This window comes from Gadus morhua, chromosome 21 (assembly GCF_902167405.1).
Source record: "Gadus morhua chromosome 21, gadMor3.0, whole genome shotgun sequence".
NCBI lineage: Eukaryota > Metazoa > Chordata > Actinopteri > Gadiformes > Gadidae > Gadus > Gadus morhua.
The window spans coordinates 9699927-9727027 of NC_044068.1; the positions used below are offsets into that span (position 1 = coordinate 9699927).

At 44.8% G+C, this 27101-nt stretch overlaps 2 protein-coding genes across 3 annotated transcripts; both read right to left on the bottom strand.

The window, feature by feature from the left end:
• Positions 1-3880: 3880 nt before the first annotated feature.
• On the bottom strand, positions 3881-7201 carry sox7 (SRY-box transcription factor 7). 2 transcript variants are annotated; one of them, XM_030345864.1, is made up of 3 exons: positions 6672-7201; positions 4761-5441; positions 3881-4663 (listed from the first exon to the last, which is right to left on the bottom strand). In XM_030345864.1, exons 1-3 carry the CDS (start codon positions 6910-6912, stop codon positions 4209-4211), a joined length of 1377 nt encoding a protein of 458 aa, XP_030201724.1. In that variant the 5' UTR covers positions 6913-7201; the 3' UTR covers positions 3881-4208. The 2 variants fall into 2 exon arrangements, with proteins under 2 accessions (XP_030201724.1, XP_030201723.1); XM_030345863.1 differs by having other exon boundaries at positions 3881-5441.
• Positions 7202-9890: 2689 nt separating this feature from the next.
• pinx1 (PIN2 (TERF1) interacting telomerase inhibitor 1) lies at positions 9891-25621 on the bottom strand. Its single transcript, XM_030344598.1, has 7 exons — positions 25527-25621; positions 25084-25193; positions 24879-24971; positions 24633-24714; positions 24246-24335; positions 20084-20172; positions 9891-11356 (listed from the first exon to the last, which is right to left on the bottom strand). The coding sequence occupies exons 1-7, from the start codon at positions 25543-25545 to the stop codon at positions 10580-10582; spliced, it is 1260 nt and encodes a 419-aa protein (XP_030200458.1). The 5' UTR covers positions 25546-25621; the 3' UTR covers positions 9891-10579.
• Positions 25622-27101: the final 1480 nt, after the last annotated feature.

Below are 27101 nucleotides of genomic sequence, written 5' to 3' on the forward strand. Positions count from 1 at the left end.
TGGGTTTAAGATGGCGGTGCTGTGCTACGTTGTTTGTTTGGCCAGGGATGTGACATGACTGCAGCGAAGGGGAAACAGGAAACATAACAGACTACCTGTCAACTTCGTTCCACCACCATGACCTTCGCCTGGAAGCCCGCCAGCCGGCAATTAGAGAGAAATAACAAGGAGAGGACCACGCGTTGTGTTTGTTCAGCTTATATCCCCGTAATCATAAAACGCTATAAATCTTAAGCGCATAGTAGCGCAGATGCATATACAGTATGTGTTCATATAGATACATTGATTATGTAAGGGTCTGCTATCTACAGGGCCACTAATTGAGGCTTCAAAATGTATGCAATTGTTTAGGGTCATGTTTGATGTGTCTTTACATAAAGTATACCAGTGTATTCCGTTCTTGGACCTATTCCTTGTTCATATATTGCATTTGGTTCTGGCCTCTTATATTGATGAGATCTCGGTTCTTCTGTTTTTCATATCTTCAATTAGGTTTGGGAGTTTTAACATTTTAATGAGGAAAAAGTGAGGAGGGGAAGAGATGGTAGCTCACAAGTTGAGTGTTTTGCCCTCACTTCCCAAAATGTTAACAGAAACAAGATCAACGGATCCTGACTCTGAAGCTGGCCAGTTTTCTTTCCGTTAAGATCATGACCCAGTCCTATTAAGTGTTTTTAATGCAACAAGCCAGTGATTACCAACATAGATTCATTTTTAATTCAACAAATACTAAAAGGGTTTGAAGCTCTCGTAAAAATTCCTGAATATTGAAACAGACCTAATGATTCGTGGCCACGAACAAACTACTTCCAGTTTTTCTGATACAAATACGTTCGGGACATTGATTTTACAGGCAGTTATTGATTGGGTAAAACGATGGGTGTAGAACCAGATTCATAAAAACAAAAGAAATTGGGGGTTGCAAACATTTCTACTGCATTTCTACAAAAAAGGGTCAACGAAATGCCGGGACAATTTCGTTTACATGTCATTATTATTCTTGTTTTTTAAAAGTATCATAACATATAATGACTATTCAGAATGAATTATTACATAAATAGGTTTTATGTATAGTTCAGTAAGGATACGTATCCCCATGTAGACTGTAGAAAAAACAATAAAAGGAAAAATAAAATATAAAAGATATGTCTGTTGGAAAAGATATTTCTTTACTATGTTCAATATACTCAAGGAGAAGGGTTCGATCTGTGGTCAAGCCGCCATTTTGAAGTGCATAAACCTCTGAGCATTTTGCATTAATTTCATATCGTGGATCTCTCATGTACCAACCGCCCTGTACCAATGCTCAGCTGACCGTCGTGTCTTTGTCCTTGTCTGTGCCAAAGGGTGGCCTGCCCTCAAGCTAGAGTCTCTGTGATTGTTGTGAGACATACCAACGGGTTGGGGAGAGTGGGGGGGGGAGTGGGGGGTGGGGGGGTCTGCTGTGATGGGGACCCTGACTTGTCCTCATATAAAGAGCCCCTTCCTCGTTGTTCATGGCCTGGGGTTGGGGGAGTGTCGTCCCCCCCCCCCCCCCACATGGCCAAATATTGTCACACTTCTCAAACGGACCTTTAATTTTTGTGGAAACCCCCCCAGGTACAAAGGGTAATGGCGTAACCCTAAAGAAATGAGCTACAAGCACTCACACACACATGATGGATGTTGTCATTCAGCTTCTTTTAAACACGTTCTCTGCTGCCAATGTTTGGCTGCTGTGGGCTGTGTGTGTGTGTGTGTGTGTGTGTGTGTGTGTGTGTATGTGTGTGTGTGTGTGTGTGCGTGTGTGTGTGCGTGTGTGTGTGTGTGTGTGTGTGTGTGTGTGTGTGTGTGTGTATGTGTGTGTGTGTGTGTGCGTGTGTGTGTGCGTGTGTGTATGTGTGTGTGTGTGTGTGTGTGTGTCTAGAATCACAACCGGGTTATGAAGGATAGGGGTAATGAAGAGGGTCATGCCTGGATCAAAGCGCTCATGATGAAATGTTGATGTCATCTGGGTGCTCTCTAATTTCTGGCCAAGTTAGATTTATAACATAGGGTTAGCATTGTGTGTGTGTGTGTGTGTGTGTGTGTGTGTGTGTGTGTGTGTGTGTGTGTGTGTGTGTGTGCGCGTGTGTGTGTGCGGTCAAGGTACAACGGGGTCAGGTCGACAAAAAATCCTTCGCCCGAGAAAACGAGTGGAAGGGTCGGAGTCAGATGCTAATCAGCGAGCCAGTGTTTCCCCCCCGTTAGGGCCCACCAGCGGGCTCCCCTTCCCCTTCAGTTGGCGCGTGAACGCAAGGCCCCAAGCCAGGGGCCCCAAACATCCTGACCAAGAGAGGCTTTTTTCCCTTATCAGCCAGGAAACACAGCTCCTCGCCACATCCTCTTTACAAGCAGCGCGACTCAACCATTCCCAAAAAAATACCAGGAAGAAGCCGCCAGACTCCTGGATTTGTCAAAAGCTCCACAAATTCCTTTTTATCGCAACAGGAAGAAAGAAAAATGTAACGCAAACCAAGAGAAAGAGAGGGGCGAGAGCAGGGCGTAGAAATAAGTGTCAACATGCAAACAAAGTTGAAAAAAAAGGCCCGGGGATTTATTTAGTTATTTTTTAACGCAGATTACGAAAGGTCTGCATCAGCAAGATAGAAGGTGGGAGTGGGAGCTGGTTCGGTTGGGGCTGGGGGAGGGTGTCGGTCCAACGTGCCTAAGTATGGCATCCAGAATAAGACTCTGGGAAAACAAAGGAGGGTGGAGGGGGAGGGAGAGGGGAGGCGAGGGCTGCGCCTGTTCTGTTGCTAATCCTCGTTGCCGGGGACGGAATGAAAGCGAGAGGAGACGGATGGAGAAGGGCGACGATGAAGGGAGGATGAGTGGAAAAGACGGGTGTAGTATAGGGAGTGGGTGCCGGTAAAGGGCCACTCACTGTGACATGTTCTGTAAAAACACCCGAAATAGAACGGTTAGTAATGGCACACCTAAATAACCTCACGCACGTGTTTTACGGTTAGAGACCAACAGACTCCGGAGTCTTTTACTATTCTGTTTTTCTAGATGGAACCTCTGAAAAGCTGCAGTGTAAAAAATTCTACAAACAAGGAAGTTATTTTTGTATTTTACCTTTTGTCTTTATTCTGAATTGCGTTGCCTCATGACAAAACCAGATGACTTTATCTTCTACTGATATACAGACGAGTGTGAATTAAGGACAAGCCACCAATAAATGTTTTGACGGATGCCTTTGTGTCTGAGTGCCGATATTAATCACGTGGGAAGTACATCAAAATAAAAGTGGAACTTTATTTTAAATTAAGTTTCTTTTACAAACCTAAATAAGCATACATTTATAGACATTATTATTTTTTTCCATTGCAAATAATTTGATTATATATTATTAAGTAGTATAAATGCCTTTTTTCCTCATTATAGACGATTTTTTGGGGGGGGCGAAGAATTGCATAAGAAGTGTCCGGCTAATCCCTCGTTAAATTACAAACTACTGAGGTAAGACTCCCACAACAAGAGCAGGAACATCCCGCAACAAACAACCAAACAGAAAGAACTGATTATAGCATTACAGTAAGCATTATGTGGAACATCAAAGTACTTAAATACAACATCTTTTTTTTTTTTCAAACAGCATCTTTACATGCCTCCGTGGAAACAGTTAGGATAAGGAATTGTACATTAAGTTTATTTTACCAGCAGGTCCTACAGATTGTGGTTCAGATTTTTGAAAGTTTCAAGACAATTGAAAGCGACATGCTGTAGTGTTCAGTGTGTTCATCCCTGAGGTGTCCACATACGTGTCTCTTTGTACGTTCTTTCATTGTCCTCGACCTTCGTTCTCCTCGGTTCCCATGTAGCTCACCCGGGCTCTGGTCTTTGGTGTCGGTAGGATGAAGTGGCCCATAGATAGGCCGACTGGAATTACCATGAAACTTCTCTTACTTCTCTATGATGAAAAATTAGAAGAAGAGGAAGTAGAAGAGGAAGAAGAAGGAGAAGGAGAAGGAGAAGGAGAAGGAGAAGAAGAAGAAGAAGAAGAAGAAGAAGAAGAAGAAGAAGAAGAAGAAGAGAAGAAGAGCTTCTGAACAGCAACATTGAAGAGCAACTTCATCCTACCAGCATCCCCGGCCGGCAGTGTCCTAAACCCCTCCCATCTTCTCAACTGTCTGTCAGCCGGTCACACAAGGGGTAGCCATGGTTACCGCATCGTCAACGACAGATCACGAGATCCCGTAGTTGTTATAGTACGCCGCCGTGGCATCGGCGAGCACCGATATGAGGCTGGTTTCCGTGACGATGCTGCCGCTACTACTGCTACTGCTGCTGCTGCTGCTGCCGCTGCCGCCGCCACCGCCGTTGCTGGGACACACGGCGACCACGGCGGCCGCGGCGACGGAGGACGGCGCCAGCTGAATGTGTCCCGTGACCGTCATGGTGGCGCCCGGGTGCTCGGGGTGGAGGAAGCCGCCGCCGTTGGAGTTGAGGTACTGGTCGAACTCGTCCCGGTCCACCTCGCCCAGCAGTTCCACCTGGCTCAGCTGGTCCAGGGTCTCTAGGTTCCCGCCGTGGGACTCGGGCGGCGGGGACAACTGTCCCAGGGTGTGGTGCTGGTGGTGCTGGTGGTGCTGGAGGTGGTGGTGGTGGTGGTGGTGGAGCTGGTGGAGGTGGGGTTGCCCCTGGTGGTGGGGGTGCCCCTGGTGGTGCAGCTGGGAGAAAGTGGAGGAGGAGGAAGAGGAAGGGGAGGAGGCGGAGGAGGAGGAGGAGGGGGGGGGAGGAGGTGGTGGTGTAGTAGGACAACGGGGGTCCGGTGAGGAGGGTGGAACCACCGCCGCCGCTCGTTTGGGACATGTGGTTGGGGGGCAGGTGGCTCAGGTGCGGCCCCCCGCAGTGGTACTGGGCCTGGGTGTAGTCGGTGTGGTAGGGGGGCGGGCTGCCCATGTGGGAGGGGGCCTGGTTCGGGTTCTGCCGCCGGTCGTCGCCGCCGGAGGAGGAGGAGCCCTGGCGGCCGGGCGCCGGGTAGTACGACAGGGGGAGGTGCTGCTCGTGCTCCATGGCGTCCAGGGGGGACATCTCCGGAGGGGTGGGCAGGCCGTAGGGGTAGGTGTCGAAGCTGCTGCTGCTGCTGCTCCCGGCCGCGTCCCTGAAGGAGCGCACCCCGGGCAGCACCGAGCCCTGGGACGGGAAGCCCACCGCGCCGCCGTGAAGACCCCCATCGTCCTTGTCCTGGTGCGGGTGGCAGAGCAGCCGGTGGTCCGGCAGGGCGTTCTGGTCGGGGGCCAGGCCGCTCAGCAGGAAGCCGGGGTCCACGCGCTTGCAGATCCTCTTCAGCTGCTTCTTGCGCCGCGGCCGGTACTTGTAGTTGGGGTAGTCCTGCATGTGCTGCACCCGCAGCCGCTCGGCCTCCTCCACGTACGGCCTCTTCTCCAGAGGGGTCAGGGCCTTCCACGACTTGCCTGCGGGATCACGACAACGTTTAGTTATTTTACATCTCTCCCACACGGATGGATGTGTCTTCTCCATGTCTTTATTTTTTTGATTTTCATGGATGTAGTCCTGAGATCCTCCCTTTGTTCGCACCCAGGGGGGGAGACTTTTCAAAAAAGATTCGAAAAATAAAATATTTGAAGGAATACAGGAGATTAGATTCAAGAGTTGTCATTAGGCCTATCTAATGTCTTGTACTCTATCATTAAAAACGATGTAAGAGTGATTTAAAGACTGTAGCATTGCAAATGCTATTGCTACTATTCTGTCAATGGTAAGAACCGATTTGATAGGCTATAATGAGCCTTACTGTAATAATAGATATAATAGAATAGAATGTCTTATCAGTATCAAACTCAGTTCAATAAGTTATTTATTTTTTCCATTGAAATAATTGGTCTAAGGGGCTATTATTGTGCTTTTAAGAGCATATTAATTATGTTGGAATACACTATTGAAAATTATGGAGTGAGCGTGAATTAGAAAGAGACAACTTCCTTTAGGCCTACTGTTATATTTCATTCAAATCCGAAGAAGCTCACGTTTTAATTGTTTAAATGTATCATAATTACACTTAAGATCTAATTGTTTTTACTTAGGCCTATATCATAATATCCAATTAAAACGAATCTCCAATTCTCAAGGTCCCTACTTTTCAATGTTACTACCGAATACTAATTATACTTATATAGGCTATACTAATACTTCAGGGTTACTTCTAGTCCAGTATTAATAAATGTGGGACGACCCAATTACTACATGTTGGTTAGAATAAGAGAATATTGTATTTTATGTCTTCATTGTAACTTTTTTTGTGCTATATCTTGCACTAACACAATGAAAACCAAAATCAGTGCATATTCCCCTTATTAAAATAATGCAAAAACATATCCTTTGACAGATAAAATAAACTCTCTCGACATATAAACGTATGAAAATGTCGTTTATTTATTAGGCAATTCGTTTAAATAAATTCGAATTAGTTCCCGATAATTGGGAACTTTTTAAAGTTTTTTGATTAAGTTGACGCGTATTGAGATCCACTTGAGCGACAGACAACCAAAACTATTTGTCTTCTCTTTATTAACTATTATGAAGTTGATTATTTCATTATTATCAGGCTATTTAGTGTCATTAAAAGGCCTATTGTTAATTCGTTTGTCCGTTTCCTTGATTTCATTTTTCTTTTTTTATCTCACCTAACATCTTGCTGAGCTCTGCGTTGTGCAGATCCGGGTTCTGGACAGCCAGGCGTTTGCGCTCATCTTTCGCCCACACCATGAAAGCGTTCATGGGCCGTCTGATGCGCGGCTCCGACGCCTTCTCCGCCGGAGTCCTGTTGTGGGCGCCGTGTCCGTCGGCCGAGCCGTCGTCGGCGTCCCCCGCGGAACACTCGAAGGACTCCGGCCACGACGAGTACGCGCTGATCAGGGCAGCCATCTACGCGCGTGCTTGTACCTCAAAGTTAACCACGCGCTCTTTTTCTCACCTCAGTTGAAAAAAGTATCTATTTTTCTTATTAAAGTATCATCCAGGGAAAAAAAACTAGCAAAAAAAAAAATCAAGAAATAAACATGGAAGCGCTAAACGAACTGTGATATAGAATCTCAAACTAGAGGATGAAGCTGCACTCAGGTGTGGGTGCTCTGTTGTCGGCGTTCACACACTGGATGTGGCTGTAGGCTGCGACTCCTCCTCGTGAGTTATGATTCACTTCTTCCTCGTATATGGGGAAGCGCTTTATATTTGAGGAGCAGATTCCAGGGAGAAGGCTACCCCCCCCCCCCACCCACACACCCCCACCACTACACCCACCCTCCGCACAGCGCCTCCTTGGTTGCAACCTGAGCTCCGTAAAAGTAAGGAGAGGAGTAAACAAATACACTCTTTACTTCAAAACACCCCCTCACAACAAAACAATGCTTCCAATAACACAAACACATTATTACAACTAATTATTTGTGTAGGCCTATGCATCAAAGGATAACTCTTTTTTTCTTAAACCTACCTTCTGCAAAGTTAATTTTTTAATTAGGATGAATCCACTAAATTGCTATTTTTTCTTTCTAAAACGTCCGTTATTCAGGTTCCATATCAATCATTGGATAATAACAATCATAATAAAACCAAAACCAATAATTAATGAACCCTTGACTTTGTATTTAATATTCCAGTGCTTATTGAAATAACGTGGGAGGAAAGACTACTTTGGCAGCAACTTGAACTTGCAACTTTGGCTGCAACACAATCTTCCTGACCTGCAGGTTTCCTCCAAAAACTCACCGAACTCGTTGTGCGGGATAGGCTACCATAACTGATCCATGACGTGGTGACTTGATTTCTCAACACCGGATGTATGGAGGCGTTAATGATTTGAAGTGATATTTTCTGTTGCACGTTAAATAAGTTAAACGTCACTTTTTAATAGTTCTAGGTCGAAGGGGGGCAATGGATATGGGGCGAGGAAGGGTTATTAAATGGCCAATGTTGTCAATAATTTGGGATGAACAGTGATTTGGGGCATTTAAAGCAAAGCCAAGCCATGTGGACGAGAGGAAATCAGTTTCCTTCAGTGGCTGCAGGGGGGAGGCGGGGGGTGCGTGTCAGAATCTGGGGTTCCTGTTGACAGGATCCTATTGGGCAGTGGCCAAATGGCGCGCTCACACGTCCACAAGCATGCGTGCACACCCACCCACCCACCCACCCGCACACACACACACACACACACACACACACACACACACACACACACACACACACACACACACACACACACACACACACACACACACACACACACACACACACACACACGATGGTCTAAGTTTCAGAGGGCATAATGCAGGTGCAACAGCTATAAGATAATAACAAGAATAGCAACGGGGTGAAACAAAAACACAGAAACAAAAATAATATAATAAATGCTCAATCTATACAGGCCACATTCATAGCATCAAAAAACCGTTCCTCGACCGAAAGGGTCCTACGGAAGTGGATTGTGTCTTGAATGTCATAAAATAAAGTAGAGCTATAGCCCTCTTTATCACCAATCTCGGCAGCGAGGTGTCAGCCTTATGATCTGTGGACGACGGGGACTTTTACCCCCACAGGAAGAGGATACACGGCACCTGAAACTACAGATTGCCCACGGCGGACACGTCCGTGATGTATAGGACCGTACTTCCTCCTCCTCCTCCTTTTTTGTCGCGGGCACAACATGCACGCGTGATGCATAGGTGTTTCGGAGGGGAGCGCGTGTAATCGTGACACCCACAAAACAATCCGGCCGGGAAGCACGACTGTAATCATGAACGTGCACTGCAGCATGACTCTGCATTTTGGAGAATTTTTAATAAATCGAATATGCCTGCATATTACAGTTAGGGTGGTTCCGCACATTTTGTGGCCCTTGACCCCATGTCTAGAAGTGAAACCTTTTTGCATGCGCCCCCGGAGTGTGGACCCGATCCCAATGTTGAGAACAACTGAACTCGGGACTAAATGAGAATAAATATTAGAGAAAGGATGTATTAATAATGGGTATGTTTGGTCCATTCGCGTGGGTGATAGTAGCCTATCACCATTAGAGGAATGCGACTATTCTCTCACGTGAAGTGGCGGGAAATGTTTTGCGGGTTCCGAGGATAAGCACACTCATAATTTAAAGTAAACTCTTCCTGCAGGTTAGATTTGGATTTCCATAGAAAAACCTTTGAATCAAAATGCATCACTTAAGATATAACAATCGAGACTTTGGGTGAAATTTTTACCAAAATGTGAATGTCACAAATGTATACGTAGACATCTGCTTTGAATATGCTAACATTAGCAGAATTCCCGCAGCCATGTCAACTCATGTTTTTAATTAAGGCCTACTTACAGTATTTAAGCCCAAATTGTTTAATTAAAATATATTATGACATATAGGCTTCGATGCCTTGGCTTAAGGTCTACATTATAATTTAGAAAATTAGGTTTTTGGACAGGCAATATGGTGACCAAAATATACCATTTCCTAATATTCTGTTTTGAAAAGCAATGTTAGAAAGTGTCGGTTTCCTTTTTCCTCCATAGACTCACGACAGCAACCCTCATCTCAAAACAAGACCAGCTTGTTAGGGAATCTGCAGTTGCTTCCAAGCACCAGGAATATATGCTATAAATCAAATTTGTTGGCCAACAGGGTAGACTGTCATTTACCATGAATGCCTCCATCATACATTTAATTTATTTGTTTCAGTAGGCCTACTACTCATCACAAACAGAATTATTTTTGCAGTATAGTGGCAACTGCGTTTCCTGATCGACCAAAGTTGTTCATTTTGTCTAGGCCGAATATAATTAGGATTATGTGCAGGATATTTAACCTAGGCCTACTTTGCCATAGTTTACAGTAGAAATAACAGAACGGAAAAAAGTTTCATTTTTGACTTCGATTTATTCACACGGGGGCCGACTCGATTAAGAAAAAGTTGGATCATGGATGTTTGTTTCCCCAAAGGGGATTCAAGGAAAACAGGTATTCCACCATTTCATAGATGACCAAAGTGATGTTAAGAATGAACATTGTTTGATGTGTTCGAGAAAGTTCAGGTCACGCAAGCAGTCTTCCTGAAGAACAAAGCATTGTAAGAATGAAACCTTTCAACAATAAAATAAACAACTGCATCCAAATGGTAGGCTAAGCTTTAGGAATGCAATTACCAGTTAATACCAATTCATTTTCATCATCACTTGTAAAAGTTTAAATATACCAAAAAAGGAGCAGTGATTTACAAGCTAGATTTCGATCCTTGATTGAATAGTGCCCCTGAGCAAGGCATTTCATAACCATTGTTGCCGTGGTGCTGCCCTGTAGCAAACAGCCGAGGACCGACGCTGTGCTTTACCCAGGAGAATACAAATATCTACACCCGTAACCGATACTAGCATAGCGAGTAATGTCCATAAAACGGATACAATTACATTGAGGGGTATCTTATACAAAGGATCATGATCTGCTGGTTCATGCCTTTGCAGTCACCTGTATAAAATCACCCAAGAGAAGACACATTGAAGTAGTCTGTGTGACTGTAGGATGAGGCTAAAGAATCGTTTCGGTGGAACTTTATTCTCGTTTCTTTTTATCTTTTTTGGATTTCCTCTCCGGTACTACTATCTCCTCTTCTGCCACTTCACTGTCCATCTGCTTTCTGCGTTTCCTCTTCTTCTTCGTGTTTGTAGCGTCGGACTGGGCCGTTTGATCTTCCATGGCGTGTCCACCCTCTAGATTTGATTCAATACAAAGTTCCTCCGCTTTCTTCTTTTTCTTGCCGGGGTTCTCCTCTGTGACGCTGGAGTTGCCTGGAACCGCTTCCTCTACCTCAGCCGCTTTTCTCTTGTTCTTCTTGTTCTTCTTTTTCTTAGTTTTCTCCGGACAGACCTGCTCCTGGTTTGCATCTTCTTCCACTTCGGCGGACGCCACTAACACCTCAGGCTCCTCCACCTCTACATCAGAAACCTCCCTCTCCTTATTTTTCTTGCTCTTCTTCCTCTTCTTCTTGGGCTCCTCGTCTGAATTTTTCTCGGTGGTGCGGTTGACGTCATCGGGCTCTGGCGTGGTGGGGGTGCTGGGGGGATCCGGATCTGAGGTCTCAGTGGCCTCCGTGGTGACTACTGAGGCTAACGAGTAGACCGGGTCCTGGGCCTGGCCTCGGGACCCCTTTAGCCGAGCCATCCTCTGGGCAAAGTACTCCTGCATGGTGAGCGTGCTGGTCACCGTCTTGGTGATCCCCTCCACATCCAGATCCGGCTGAGGCCCAGCCGAGATGGGCTTCTCCTCTTCCTCCTCCTTTACCTCCATCTTCACCTCCTGCACCCCGAGGGAGTCACAGCCATTGTTCTCCTAGAGATAGGAACAGACATTAAGGAGAGGATGGTGTCAGGATTTCAGACATTATTTTGCACCCCGGTTAAAAATAGACTCCCAAAACTTGGAGGGGGGTTTCGTCAATCACCATACAGAAGCAAACGCTCATTTGTTTGAAGACAATGTAGGTGTAAATTGATTCGTTGATGGAAGCCATTACAAAAGGCAACACAAGACAAAGAAAAGGTCACCTTTTATAACAACGCTTCACTCGTCATGTTAGGATTTGTCGGCTGACACAGAAGTACCCTAATGCTCATGATCTTTTGAGAGCATGCTGAGAACATGCGTTACCAGCTTCATCAACCGCCTTCCTCCCTCTGCAACAGTTAGATGTCAATCAAGAACGAGCTCCAGTCAAAACAGGTTTTTCCACTGGTATGCCTACCAGGGATTAAGATCAGTTCATGAACTAGATCTAATATTTCAACCAGTTGAAAAAGAAATGGAAAGAAAGGTGATTTTATTGGAAGCTGTTACCGTAAAACTTCCAGTTTGATCATGAACAATTTGGACAACTCAAGAGTGAAATCCCTGCTTCGGCTATAGTCGACCGAGCAGATCTAGTACAGCTCCTATGAGCCATCTACCTGGCTTCAGGGGACAGTTTACAACATTTACAGGAAGGCAGCGGCACTCATTCACTTTCCCGCTTAACTATCCAGGAGAGTTATGGGAATGGAGTCAACCTGGCCAAAAACTCATCTCTCATTCTCTTGAGTTTAACCTATAGCGTTTTAAAAACAGGCCACGACAGTCTCAATTGTGACCGTGCAGTTGGAGCGTTTTGTCAAAGCCCATCGGTGGGCCATTCGTCTTCATTTTCCTAATGGCCTACTCAATGCATAATGATTTGCTCTGAAGAATACCAAGCCACCTCTGGAGGATTACACTAAACAATGCCACGGCTCTCGCTGTGTATTTACGCAGATGGAAATGTGGATTGCATATATTTTTTCCTGCTCACTGACCCTACGGATTAAAGATATGTGAATGATACAGATGGGGTGTTTCCCGTCCTGCGTTGGCCTCTATGCTTCTACATCCAGATTACACTGGTTTGACCCCGGACCGCGATCGAGAACAACAAGTTAATGCATAGGCAGTTGAAACAGTGAGCATGTAGATGTGGATTGAACCTTGTGGGATTGAGACTGCTTCGGCATAAACACTTAAAAGCCAATTTCCACAAGCAGTATGTAATCCAAAATATCTAGAGCGGTAGGTAAAAAGCCCCCAGGGAATAAAAAAAATTAACAATACGGATAAAAGAGGGATGATTCACAATTTACAACATGAATGAGTTTAAAACAATCAAAAGATATGAGAAATCTAAAGTATTCTTTTTTTTGCCTTCATATTATGCAGGAATATCCCAACATCAAGGAAAAATTGTAATCACTGTTCATGTCAACAGTGGAAGAGGTGGAATCAGTTGTGCTCCAACCAGTTATATTTACAAACTTAAAAGCCAGCTTGATTACGAAGAAAATGTGGCAGATGATCCAAATAGCAGTGAAGTTATAACATTTTTTGCAACCTCAGACTTCACCTGGAATTAGTCTCAACTTCCAACAAGAGGGCCCCTTTAGGTGAGATGCCATTAAACAAAACTTTCTAAGTTCCAAGAGGGAATAAAATCTATATTCCCAGTTACTGCACAATGGTGTCCTCTCTGCTTGGGAGACCGGGGATGGGTCTTCTTAACGCTGACAGCATTGAACAACATGTGGGATTTAGGACGGTGGCTGGGGGCTACTTTCCCACTGCCTGTGAAATTACTCTCAAGAGAGGGAGAGATGGTGGATGAGAGAGTGGCAAAGAGGAGAGGAGCAGAAAATGAGAGGAGATGGTGGGAGAGGGATGCAGAGGAAGACCTCCCCCTTGACCAGGACTAGTGGCTGGAACTTCGTGTCAGGGGCGGGGGGGATTTCATCCTTTCACTGCCTGGGGAAGCCCATTAGACCGCTCTCTGATATGACAGAGAAGAAGTGCTGTGCTGAGCAAAAGGAAGGACACAGACCAACATATATATATTTATCTACAAAACAAGTAAACAAGTTGACACTGCTGGACATTTATTTCAGCATCGGCATTCAAGGATTCCCTCTCCCAGGAAATAATAGCTTGACGTTTCATAATCATATGAACTTATGTTGTAGGCAAATTAAGTAAGTCCATAATTTAAGGCGTTATGTATCCAAGATAGATGATCCTTAAAACAAAAACTGAAGGAATGCATCAATTTTGTCAGGTTCCATTGTTAACCTACAAACTGTGCACATTGCCTGATATATGTCAACTTCCTAAGGTTAATTAACTTAAAAACAACCATTGTAGGAAATTTATAGTCAAACATAAAACAATAATCGCAAAAATACAACTGGTATGATTGCATAGAGATTAAAAGAGGAAGGCAACTTTTAAAGGAGAGCGCGCGTGTACAATTTCTACGGCTGAAGATTAACAGAGCAGCACTACCAAGGGAAGGTTGAGGAGTTGGAGGGAGGCTGGAAAATGCACCTTGAGTCAACCATTCCTCCTCCACCTCCTCCTTCTCCTCCCCACCACCACCCAGGCCCAGCACCCCAGGAAGAGGATGCGTTCAGTGCACCGTGTGCAGCGCTGAGATAAGACTCCTTCGGCAGAGGAACGGCCTGGCTATCGGACCCTTCCTGCTCCACTCTCGTCCCTGGTGGGGGCCGGGGTTGGGCAGGGAACACAGGGAGGGCCCCACGGAAAAGAGGAGGCTGGGAAGGCATTCAACAGGCCGCCTCCTTCAATACACTCCAGCTGCATCTCTCCCCACCGTTACTGTGGCCAACGGAGGCTCTCTGCCGGCCACGGTGCCAAGACACCGGGGCCAGGAGGAGAGCATGCACAAGCTTCACTCCATGAGAAACTTTCCTCCAGGAAAGAGCATCAACAAGGATAGATGTTAATACAAAGGTTATTGCCATGTTTGCAAGTTTTGCAGAGGAAAAGTGAGGGTCAGATTTCGTGTCAGATTCTTAAGATCAATATTTTAAATTACTAAAAAATGAAGGACTGAAAAAAAATAAAAAAATAAATGCATTTGCCCCAGAATATAAGATTAGTTTATTTTGAATGGTATTTTTACTCCACCGCGCATTACTGAGTCCGGTGGAATTGAAAATATTAATTATAATTACAAGTTTGCAGTTTGACAGAATGTTACCGAATAGCTAGAGAATTGAAGCAACGGTAGTGAGATAATGAATACTAAATAATAAACACCATACTTCTTCAAAAACTATATATAAATGAAAGGTTAAATGCGTTACGGATCACCCATATTCGACCCGTGTTCGTTAGTATTTGACAAAAACTGCCGCTACCAATTCATCTCTCGGAGAAAGAAATGCTTATCTGCGGTACCCGCCATTTTTCCCCAATACAATCCGGCCAATATTGGTGGGTTCCTCTAATTGTGTGAACGGGTCCTCATTGTCCTGCCATAATAATAAATTTGGCGATAGCAAAAGTCTATGGATCAGGCGTGGATTACCCAGTTTTCTCTCCCTGATGAGCTGCAGGAGTCCACTAGCCCATCCTTCATGAACATGACGTGGGTGGACAGCAAAAACAGGTGGATACTCCTTGCTTATTCAGAGTAATTACATATGGGGACTGCCTCCATCAGTTACCAGGGGGGGGGGGGGGGGGGGGGGGGGGGGCACCATTTTTTTTCGGAGGGGGCAAAATAAGATTTTTACAGGAAAACCTTTCCCAAAAAAAAATAAAGTAGATCCAAATGCCACACATGGAACATTGTCTACCAGAATACTTTGGTGTAGGACAGGCTCTTAAACTAATATGCTTACGAAAAGAAAAGACTCCGGTGCAGGAACGTTTATCATAACAAATGAAGAGAATATTATGCATGCAGTCTGACTGCCTTACGCATATGCTTTACATTGAATGCGCTTGTAGTCAAAACCTACCACCAGTGTGCTCCCCCCCCCCGCCCTACACCACCCAAAAATGGAGGACATTGCAATTATTTAGCGCCCGTTGTGATTAATTAGATTAAAAAGTCAGTGATTAAACGGTTCTCGGTGGCCGTAAACAGCCGAGGGCGCTGTTATCTTCAGGCAGTTAGCTTCACAAGGCGGTAATTACCCTGGCCCTGTGCATTACTGCTTAAGCCTGTAACTAAGAGACAGACAGTGTTTTTTTACTCCACACTAATCTGTAAGTGTCAGCGCGCTGGCAGGGCCTAGAGGGAGCCATGAACACTGCAACCAGATAGACAGGTAAGAAGGTGGGTTTGCCGGTTGGAGGAGTGGCAAACTGTGTCGCCTTGGCGGGTGCCTTTTGTCATTTTGGCGGTAGGCCCGATACGGCGGCCGCGTCAACTGGCGTATGTTTTGTGAAACGTGTTTCCTTGAGGCCATTAGATGTTATCTGAGAGGGAGTCAAGACCCGATGTTATCTTGAAATGCCGCCGTTTCATCATGAGCACGTTGGGACGTTTAAAAGTGGGTTGGGAACGTAGACGTTGGCCCCTACCTCAACCGACCCTCTTAAAATAACACACTTTAAGGACAATTCAAAATAACTATTTTTTTTTTTGTTTGTTATTTAATTTTTTTTAAAACATTACAGAATGTCAAGCCAATAAATAAAGGCAACTTGAAAACTATAGTACTGTGAAAATACAAAAAAAAAAAGGAACAATTATTATTTATTGCAAGTATGTTCGGAAAAGCCTTTAAAATAATGATTCAAACTACTCAAAAATACCACTTATTCAAAGATAACTCCTAAACCAGAAGAGGCTGGAAGCTGTATCGCAACATCCCGGTCCCCTCTTCACTTTTGTTTACGGCCGTCATTCCCAAACTCTGAGAACTGGGTACCAAAGCGCCGCAGCGTTGCTTTTATACGAATAAAAAAATATATTAAATACACTGGGCTCCTGCGTTGTCAGCACAAGTTGCCGCTGTCTTCGCCCACCAACTCCCCGGCGCCTTGCAGACACATCTGCCAAATGCCAGAGCCCCTATCAAACCCGGGCCCTGGCCCATATTCCTTAGGACGGCGGTGTCAAGGGACCCCCCCCCCCCCCACTGACATGTGATCCTTCATGTGGACGAGGCGTGGGCAGGGAAGCGGACGCAACAGGTGCCAGCCGAGGAGGCTTGATGTTTGGCCCTTTGTGCCTGAGCAGGAGTGGGAGTGGGAGAGGCCACGGGGTCAGACTGACCCCAGGAGCAGGGTGCGCTACCACCGCCTCAGTGGCGTGCTGCAGACATCAAAACAAGCCAGCAAGCAATAAATCGCATCGGGTCTTTTTCTTTTCTACTCGCTTCGTTAATATTTGTCTCGGGTTTTGATGATTAAAAGCCGCTATGAACCACAAGGCTGTCTGTTATCAGTGTTTTGACTGAAGAATGAATGCGTGTCACACACACACACACACACGTTGAACTGTACAGAGAATACAATTAATATGATTAATGTGGTTTTATTGTCTACAGAGCTAATGGGATCTTTTTAAAGAATTTGTGTTTTAAATGTTCCTTCTACCCAAAAGCAATGTATTTGCCAGATAATTGATTGGGGTCAAATAATAGTTTAAATATAAATTAAATTTGTGTCCTTTGTTGTTCAAAATCTTTTTTGGAAAGATTCAAAATGATCCAAAGTTGACATTAAAGACCATATATATCTCAATTATCTGACAGTGCATGCGTACGCCCAGGCACACACACAAAACTCTGCGACAAAAAAAACAAACCCACAGGCTTGTGTTTCCACCCTTCACAAGCGCTTGTGGCTTTAAAAAATGACTAACTTTGGTTGATGTATGAATCGGCGGGGAGTCTATTTATCAGCGGGCCCTCTGCGGTCGCCCGGTTGGGTCCCTCAAGTCACCGGCCGCGTCGCTCCCCTTTGACTGATTAATTAGCCAATCAGAGGACATTTTTCACTGGGCGGCAGGATGGTTTATTTCAGCTAATGCCGGGCTTCCCAGCACCGGCCCGCTGGAGCCTCGTCGGCTCTTTCGGCCTGCCTGAGCGGCCGGGCAGAGGGGCAAGGGAGATAAATCAAGCCGGGCTGGCCCTCCCTGTGGCTCCCCTAACTAAACCCCCAGAGGGGGGCAGAGAGGAGCTGTGCTGAAGGGGTAGGCGGTGGCGGAGGAGGAGGTGAGAACTAGAGAGGGACACGGGGACGGCCAGGGGCAGTGCTCGCCCGCCGATAAGCCCAGGGAGCACCAGAGGCTGCCAGAGTGCCATCGCTCTGGAAGTGGCCGGGGCCGTTTGATATCTCGGCAGAGTGGCCCCGTCATTTGTCTTGCGGTGAGTAATTGTGCCGAGGGGCCGGCGGAGGAGGCGGGGCGAGGGGGGGGGGCGAGCGCGCGCGGGCGTGGGGCGTGTGATGGATGGCGGAGAGGGGTGCAGATGGACAGGTGCTCCAACACGAGGAGATAACGCACACTGGCCAGCCGGGGTGCGTAATGGCACCGCCGTTATTGATGGTCACGATTGTTTTTGCTTTACATTTTCCATGCCAAAAGGCAGCGGGATTAAATGACTTTGATACAAATATTCATCCCGAACAAATGTATTCGATTCATTACAATTAAAATGTAATTTTTAAGCGTGAAAGATACTTCAAGAGTTTCAGCCAATAACGCGGCAGAAAGAGGAGGGGCATGCAACCTAAATGAAGATAACAGTTCTGGGCCCATGGGATTAGACATGGTAATTAGGGAGAATGAAACTCAACAACCCTGGCTTGTTTGTCTCAAAAAGGTGTCCCCCACACCGGGAGGGGGGAGGGAATGTCAGGGAGTTTATAAATACACACACGTGAGGGTCCGTCTGGTTTACAGAGTGTGTTGTGTTCAGTGATAAGGGGTTAGCAGGAAGCGCATCTCCACAGAGGAAGGATAACGTACGTGTGTGTGTGTGTGTGTGTGTGTGTGTGTGTGTGTGTGTGTGTGTGTGTGTGTGTGTGTGTGTGTGTGTGTGTGTGTGTGTGTGTGTGTGTGTGTGTGTGTGTGTGTGTGTGTGTGTGTGTGTGTGTGTGTGTCCACAATAACCGAGACCAGTAAGCCATTCATGTAGCATTTAAAGTTTGCCTACATTTCGGATAAATGGAAGAAGACTGAAAGTCTAACTTGGTACAGTAATGACTTGGTACAGTAAATACCAACAAAAAAAAAAAATCTGTTGGCGTTTCAGTTAACGGTCAGCATCTTCACCTCCACCCAGAACACTTGGGTGTTTCTAGGGCCAACACGTAATGTCTTGTGGGACGCTATTGTCATCGTGTCCCGTGTTCGATACGGTCAATTGTGTCACATCTGGCTCAGCAACAAGCCCATAACCAAACGATTATGGGGAAAACAAGCGCCATGCACAGCCTTTTGTTTCCAATGGCGATCAGCTGGGAGGTGTCGGCCATTGTGATGCCGGAGCAAGGGCCCTGTCGGGGGGATAGGCAGAGGGCTGCTTCTTGCAATTTATGGATTAAAAAAATGCAAATGTCTTCCATGTTCATGAAAGATGCCTACAACCGATTCCTGTGTCTGCTTGTCTTGAAGTCCTGTATATTTTTATTTTTTGTCAACCAAAGATATCTTGTGGCCAATCTAACGAAAATTTATAATCTTGAGGATTATAGACAGACATTTATATACCATTAAAAATCGCTCTTGGATAAGGGTTAATGGATGAGGTATTTAACAGCTCAGGTGTTCTACCGATGGCTAAACAAACACCGTTGCCAAGTGACCCTTCTACCAATACCAACAGAGTTTCTTAATCTCTGTAGTTATGCATCCTTGTGGATGGTAGCCAAGGTTTCAACCTGTAGTTAACCTGCAATTAATGGTCATTGTCATGAAAAAACATAAGTCCTCTTTCAAATCTGATTAAATAGGAAAAGGGTAACCGTCAATCCACTAATTGGCTCAATCTTCTATTGGCATGGAAAACATGTTCCTAGTCCACCCAAGAAATGTTTGAAACACACAGGGCCCCTATCGCTAAAGTGGAGAAGTTGGCCATGAAGTAACCTTGAAGATTTAAAAAAAAGCATTAAAATAAAACTTTCCTTTTTGCAATCGTCATCATTCGAGGTTCCTGCGAACCTCATCCCGATTCCTGTAATACTGCCCTTCGGTGCGGAGGTGACCGCTCCGAGACGAGAAGCAAGGAGCGGCAGGAAGGAGTGTGCAGGAGAGGAGAAGGGGGCGAGGGTACAAATCCCTTAACTGGATTTGGCTGGCTTTGCTGCCGGCAGCGGCCTGCTGGCGGTGTCAAAGCAGCACGCCATGACACGGCTAATCTGAGCCCGCAGGCCGCGGCGGGGCAGGGCCTGGCAGAAGCTACGGGGTTCACGTGACACTGGGGCGGCTGATGGGAGGCATTAGCCGTGGTCATCCTTAATTAGCCGGAGGGTGGCAGGTAAGCCGGTGCCACAGCAGCATAGCCAAAGCTGCACCGCAGTGTCCACCGACTGGCCAGAGAGGGCCACAGGGGGTCGACGGGACTGGTTGAGGTTACAACCGCCATTTTAATAATTATCCATTTAACTGGTACGACCAAATAGAGATTCTTCATTAGAACTTACTTGCCATGTTAATGAGTTAATAAGGTTCAATAGGAAACGCAACGATTTTTTCGGATGTGCATGCAGCAGGATGAATTGTGGGTACATTAGTCTTACCTCCTCTTTGATTGGGGCGCCGGAATGTTTAGCCCTTCTGCCGAAAATACAGTTGAGGTCCGTTTTACTGCGGTTAGAAAGGTCCTTCCCTAATGGGGTGAAAGTATCAACGCTTAAAAAACAGTGCAAGAAATGCAGGCAATATGAATCTGTAATGATATATACACCGAAACAAAATATTGCTTTTACCTTTTATTTGACGAAATTTCTTAACGTAAAGTTGCTAATCAAAATGAACCACTTAAGTCACCTATGTGGTATCCAAATCATCAAAGCCTCCTCCTGAGAGCAATGATTAGGCCGGTTATTATACCTTACTATATCTATTAGGTACGGTAATTTTTACTGTTGCTGCTACAAAGGTATTTGGATGCATTGTCTCATGTGCTGAAAGTCCAATAGAACTAGAAAAAGGGGCTTTTGAAAACAAAAGGCCTAGGTGACAGCATATGACCAATGAAAGCAGATAAAAGATTGTCACTGACACCAAAACATACAGACACCATTAACCCTAACCTAATATACATGGGGGGGGGGGATTCTGTTGTTGGGACATGAAATACCGGATCCAAGCAAAAAAAAAAAAAGAAATGAATTTAAGGACACTTTAACAGACTTCATCCAACATACAAAGCGAAAATCAATCATCAAATCGCTAAGCTTCGGAAACATGGATAACATCTTAGTGTTTTTAACTTGGGCCAAGTGTGCTGAAATAGATGGTGGGGTGGGAATGAAGGGTGGTGGGTGGGGGGGTTCTTGAAGTGAAGAAAGGCCGGCGTTGCACAGTTTACTCTTCGCTTTGGGGATAAAACGCCAAAGAAAAATAAACTAACAACGGGGCCTCCGATGCCACGCCCCCGTACTCCAGTTTTTCAAGTCGGGCCTCAAAGACTACTGGAGAGCTCCGTCATCTGTCTCAGGCCTGGGCCCTGTGCGTACAGCTGCATCCTCTTCCTCCAGCAGGAGCCCAGATAACATTAGGTTATTTATTGCTTTTAAACCTCTATCTCCCCTCCTTGCCGCTTTCAAAGTGACTGCACAAGCAGGTCTCAGGAGCAAAAGCCGAGCAGTTATGCTCACTAAAACAAACACGCCATAGGGGAGGGAGGCCGCGGTGCAGGAGGCCTATTGATCCCCGGGCGAAGGTAGCCGCTATGCCCAATATGAACTTTTTAAATGTTTGGCTCAGGAAGTACCTGTCAAAATGCAGAAGCTTAAGCTTTCAGGTGAAAGTGCATGGCAACAATGTGGGACTAGAAAGGGGCAGCCGAGCCTCATTCGGTTCCTGTTGAATATGCCAATGTGGCCGAACGCCATCAGGCAGGATATGGGCTGGGGCATTGCAAACGTGCAACATCGGCTGGTGTTACCAAATACCTGCTGGTTTCCAAGGGCACAGTCGATATGGCAACGGTTGACAGTGCTGACAGCTACTGAAACAAGATTAGCGATTCCCAGTAACGTGCGACTGAGAAATCACGATCAATTATCCTAATAATGTATGAGTAATAATGACCCCAATGTATTGTGAAAGCCCATAACTCCACAGACACAATTTCAGAATAAAGCTTTTAAGAATCTGATCATTCACAAGGCTATATCGTCATGGAAACCTACCTCTCCCTTAAAAACATACGTGTGGCATGGGTTTGTTTTATTGTGGGAGCTGAAATAGAGTTAAAGTCCTTAAACTGATTTACTGTCCAACTTCCTCTGGGAGTAGCCAGATCGCATATCCCAAGCCAACTAGGGCAGTGGACAAGTGTGTGTCGTGTTTTTTTTTTTTTACTTTGGGCATTGGCAACACTACACACTGTGGCTATTCAAATGTACATATGATCAACGGAGGTCACCATAAGATCCATGTTTCATATATGGCTGCTGTCTGGTTACACAGATAGCACCAACACTATGTCGTCCCATTTCATTTTAACCAATCTTTGATAAAAAAATATGACCCCTTATGAATTAAGCTTAAACACTGCCACTGAAACTAAAATGACTAGAGTGAAGTAACATTTTGCATACTGCCAACTGAGAGGTGATAGTTATATCGGACAATTAAGATTGGTTTACTGGTTTCCGCTCTCTGGCCGTGGACCTAAAGAGGGGAGACTTCGGTGCCTTGCTCCAAAATCGAAAGCCATCAATTCTCAATGCGGGCAATGAGAGCCAGCCTGCACACGATAAATGTAGAGGAGGAAAGTGGGAAGGCATGGGCCGACTTACATTTAAACAAGAAGTAGAGGATGTGAATAAATGTCATCGCACATGGGGAACTAGACAAGTGGCGCACCACCGTCAACACACTGAGCTCATGTAAAGAGCTTAGCAACTGTAAAACCATTACGAAGTCTTGGCCTTGAAACGGCCGGACTCGGAGCGTAGAGATTGGACGCATGCGAAGCGTGTGGCAGGCTGGGGGTTGCCTAGCAACTCTTTAGTTAAATAAGGTTAAGAGAACTGGATAGCTCTGCAACTGCCCCCCCGCTGTTGTGAACTTGTGACACGACCAAACAGCAGTGTACCTTTCTCACATTTGGTTAATCCTTTCGCTGTACAGGGGCGGGTTAATGCTGGCCAGCCCACTTAAAAAGTGGAGAAGATGCTCATATTTCAAATTGGCGGTTTGTTGTAATCGTCAAGGAGAACCGCGTCTTTCATGTTGCATGGAAACATGCAAAGCCGGTGCGAGTAACCGAAAACACGGTTAAACGGCCAGAGGTCGTGACGAGACAGGTTAATCCCAACTGCCAGGGATGGAGATAGAAGATTTAGGAGCCTTGGTAAGATCAAGACCGTCACCAGAAAGGCAGGTTGGCTTTACTGAACATGAATGAACCCAAGTACCCTGGTGAAGGAAAGTATACACAGAGCTCTCAGACGTTTTCACTTTTATCTAAAGCCACTTACACTTAATGCAGATACATGCATGTTAGGAGCAGGTAAGGGTTAGGAATCATGGGCAAGGAAGCCTATGGGGCTTAAAGTTGACCGAATTTGTTGCCATTCAAGTTGTCAGAATTTATGTGGAAAATGTACAATCTACAGGACAAGTCAATGAGGTTTGTTTTGGATAGTCAACAACCGAAGAACGGAGACACATGTTGGCTGTAGGGGACCAGAATTACCCCAATCTAGAGGTTAAGTGGTCTGTCCCACATTTCACCATTTGGCATGAGTGTTTTCTCTCCATCAAGGGGAGCGACAGAGACCCAAGTGTTGACTGGATGGGTTGTCTGATAGGTCCCACAGCCGCTAGAAGGCGTTTTTCGGGGGGCAAAAGTAAATGGACATTCCAGATGCCCCAAACAGGAAACAGGAAGTTGCTACTAATGACGTAAGGAAGAAAGATTTTCCAGGTGAGGTTATGGTTTGGACGTTTGTGTTTTTTCCCAACCCATCGATGTACATTTGAGTGTCGATGATGATTGCAGTTACAGATGACTATATGGATATACAGGGTAATGGATTAAAAAAAAAGAAAAAAAAAGATTCCTTGCTGAAAAATATCCGGTACAACGTATCATACAATTGTGTTGAATTGTCTGCATTTCCCACCAATTAATGAATGGAAGTTTTCCGACAAAATATGGCATGATACTGTGCATTAATTGCATTTCTTTTTAGCCAACGCTTTCCCATTGCCATCAGTGCGCTGACCTTGAGCTCCAGGTCTCCACTTCCTGATGTGTAATAAAATATATATTTATAACTCTTCCCCCCCTTAACATTCACCCTAGCACCTGACCCAGCGCTGGCTGATAAGACCGCTGCGGGCCAGGTCCATGTCTCTGACCCGTCCCAGGACATGGGGCCCGAAGTGGACAAGAGGAAAACCTGTGCGTGTAAATGGACGTTTGAATTTTTTTAAAACAAAAACTAAACCTCACTAATGTATTTTTCGTTGTGCTTGCTTTTCATTTTAGTTTATTTAAAATATGCTTTTACCCAAAGCGAAATAGAGAAAGCTTTAGCAGCAGGTCGTCTTGAAGAAATTTTCAGACATTTGGGAATCAAACCGAGAGTCTTTGAATGGGACTCGCTTTCCCCAATGACTACTGTCCAGCTCCCTACTTAAAAATACAAAGTGAGTCAAGTATACCCGAGACAGCATGGCTGTTGGTTACCAAGCCACTCACACAGGAAGGGAACATACCTTTAGTGAACTTCATGTAGTGAACCCTCTTTTTGGAGGTCTTGGACTTTTCCTCCAGGCTGAAACTCTTCTGATCTTCCGATGGGGTTTCTGAATAGAAGCATCACAAGCCAGAAACTGCTTACAATGTATTTAGTCATGTTTTATTCAATCCAATGCTTTTTAATACTTCAATATATATTAGATACTATAGCATTGTCTGGGCTCATCAATATAATCATCTCTGGAGCCTTTAACTAAGCTCAAAGAGTTGCAGTATAGTGCCCTCTACTGGGGAAGATAAAATCCTGAGGCAGGCTATGCAGTAATATTTCATATTTATTTTAACATAACACTTTCCTGCACAGTAGATCATGGCACGTTATTCAATATGGAGTGTTTACTTACTTTTCTCATTGGGTTGACTGTGGCAAGTGTTTAGGTCTGCGAGAAGTTGATTAAAATCATCTTGGTGGGCAATCCAATTGTCCTAAAGTGAGTCACATTTCATCAAACAAATCCAGAAACGAGAGACAAGCAGCTCACAAGAGGTCACAACTTTACCATTGTGACCTATATTAAAATAACAGGATTACTGTATCTTATCTTCATGTCAACGTAAATAAAGTTAGAAAAATGGCTGCATGTAAAAACCTCATAGCTTGCGTTGGTTCCAAGGCCCAGGTTGTTATTTTTCACTTTTACTTTGATGTGTTCTGTGGAGCCCTGCTGGCTTCTACCAAGACCCTGTTTCGAAGGAATATACAGTCGCAATTAATAATCGTTCAAACTAGGAAAAGACAACACTCGGTCAGAAAATAAAATCAGATTGTAATTTGCAACTAGTAAAACACAATACCTTGCCCTTGGACCAGCCCATCCGCTCCAGCATCTTCTGTCCAAACTTGCTTTCATCTTTACTCCAGGCACTGTTTCTGGGATCTATGGACCACTTTTGTTTTTTACGGGCTAAAGGGTAAACATAACATATCAGCTTATTGAGTTTATTTTTCGATGATTATATGGTGGTCGTGTACACGCCAGAGTTTAAATACAATTGTGATAAAAAGTTAAGTAAGAAGATGTCACAACAAATGAACAAGGCGTAAACCAAAGTCTGTTGAAAATGTTAGCGGTTAGATTGGTGTGTTTCGTAAATGACAACTTGTTCTGCCATTCTAAAGGCAACATTTCCAAATTAGATAATGGGGTAAATATAACGTCAACATATCAGACGGATAATTTGCGTTATTGTTGGTACAGATCGTATATATTAGTAAAAAGTGACAGAAAAACACTCACGCTCGGCAAGCATGGACATCCTCGGGGTCTTTAGACACGTGGACGGAAGCAATGTGGGTGTCTCTCAACATGCCTGAACACAACGCCGCTATGCGGTTTTTATTCTAGTTTAATTTTTTAAAGATATATCATATCAGAATTTCATGTTGGGATATCTTGAATTAAAATTTAAGAATTAATTTTTGGTGCAAACGTTTATGTCTACCCTGGAATTTTTGATCTTGAAAAACATATATATATTAACATCATTGTAGTAACTCTAATGACCAAACGAGGGCGCCTAAACCATATCGTTTGCAAAAGTTCGGCGTACTTTCACTTTTCTCCATGGATGGATGGCTTCTCCCAGGTCATATGGGTGTACTTTGGAAACGTCGTGTTATCGATTGTTAAAAATACCTGTCTCAAAACAGCTGTGCTGTTCATATGATTTAATGGACGATTGTTCTAGCCTATTTCCTATTTGTGATCCTCTTGTTATAAGCGGTAACCGAGGCGTGGCTCAAGCAGCCGGTTATGCAACTCGCTGCAGGTGGACGCTCATGCAATACGTGTACCATGCCTGTGACACGTAACACTTATCTATGTATTTTTAGAAAGCTAAATCGAGCACTAACATTATGTGCGTATGCTACTGGGAAGAAGAGCAACATTAGATAGCAGGACCGGATTAATGATTCCGAAAAAATAACTCAGTATGAGAAGTATAAAAAAATAAAAATAATATATTTTTATTTTTTACAATATATATTTAAATCTACATCGTTGTTAAATATTTGTCTGGGGCTAACTGTGGATAAAAAGCAGAGTGGGAAAGCTGGAAGACTGCCACTCATTATAATATCCTGCATTTTTCATTAAGACAAAAGCAGTTGCAGTCATCTCCCAGTATTTCCTTCTGCCAGTGTTCTTGTAGATACTGGGCGACCACCGATCCAATCCAATTACAAGTAGGCATTAGTCCAAGATGGCGTCGCTCCCACTGTCTCTCTGCGGCGAGCTTGTCTGTCTATATTCAGGCCAATATTGAATGAAAGAACGTGGTCCAAAAACCCACACTATCCCACAAACCCACAGTCTCTCAGGAGCGAACACATGCCAGATTTGAATTACTTGGATGAGCATGGGCTTATGGTGGGGATGAGTACAATCCTGTCTGGTGCCCTCCGTCGGAGTTCATCTGTTGAACGTGTGTTCACTCACTCCCTTGCTACATTGGTTTTCATCCTTGCCAAAGTTCTGTGGAGGAAGGTACAAATTGTTGTCTTAATCACACCATTGATGGAATTAGAATTTGCACTAACATTCAGACAGGACATCATTATTAGGCAAATATAGGAAGGACTATATAGTCAACCGATACAACCGATACCGGCACTGTACAATTGTAATATAATTAATGGCAATGAAATTAGGTTCATAGCTTATGCATCTGTTGTTTGCTCATAATGCCGGAATGGTAGCCTGCATACTGTGGTTGTGTTTTAACGTTGAAGGATTTGTGTAGGGTTAAGCTGACCTCCAAAGCTGCCGTTACATCATTGTGTAGGAGGCTTGATAAAGATCCTTGACAAA

Coding starts and splice junctions, on each gene's coding strand:
- sox7 (XM_030345863.1), bottom strand. CDS start 6,912: ATGGCTGCCCTGATCAGCGCGTACTCGTCGTGGCCGGAGTCCTTCGAG. Junction 5,442..6,671: donor AGAGCTCAGCAAGATGTTAG/GTGAGATAAAAA, acceptor GTGATCCCGCAG/GCAAGTCGTGGAAGGCCCTG.
- pinx1 (XM_030344598.1), bottom strand. Junction 24,972..25,083: donor TGGGCTGGTCCAAGGGCAAG/GTATTGTGTTTT, acceptor CCTTCGAAACAG/GGTCTTGGTAGAAGCCAGCA. Junction 20,173..24,245: donor CTACATGAAGTTCACTAAAG/GTATGTTCCCTT, acceptor TCACCCCATTAG/GGAAGGACCTTTCTAACCGC.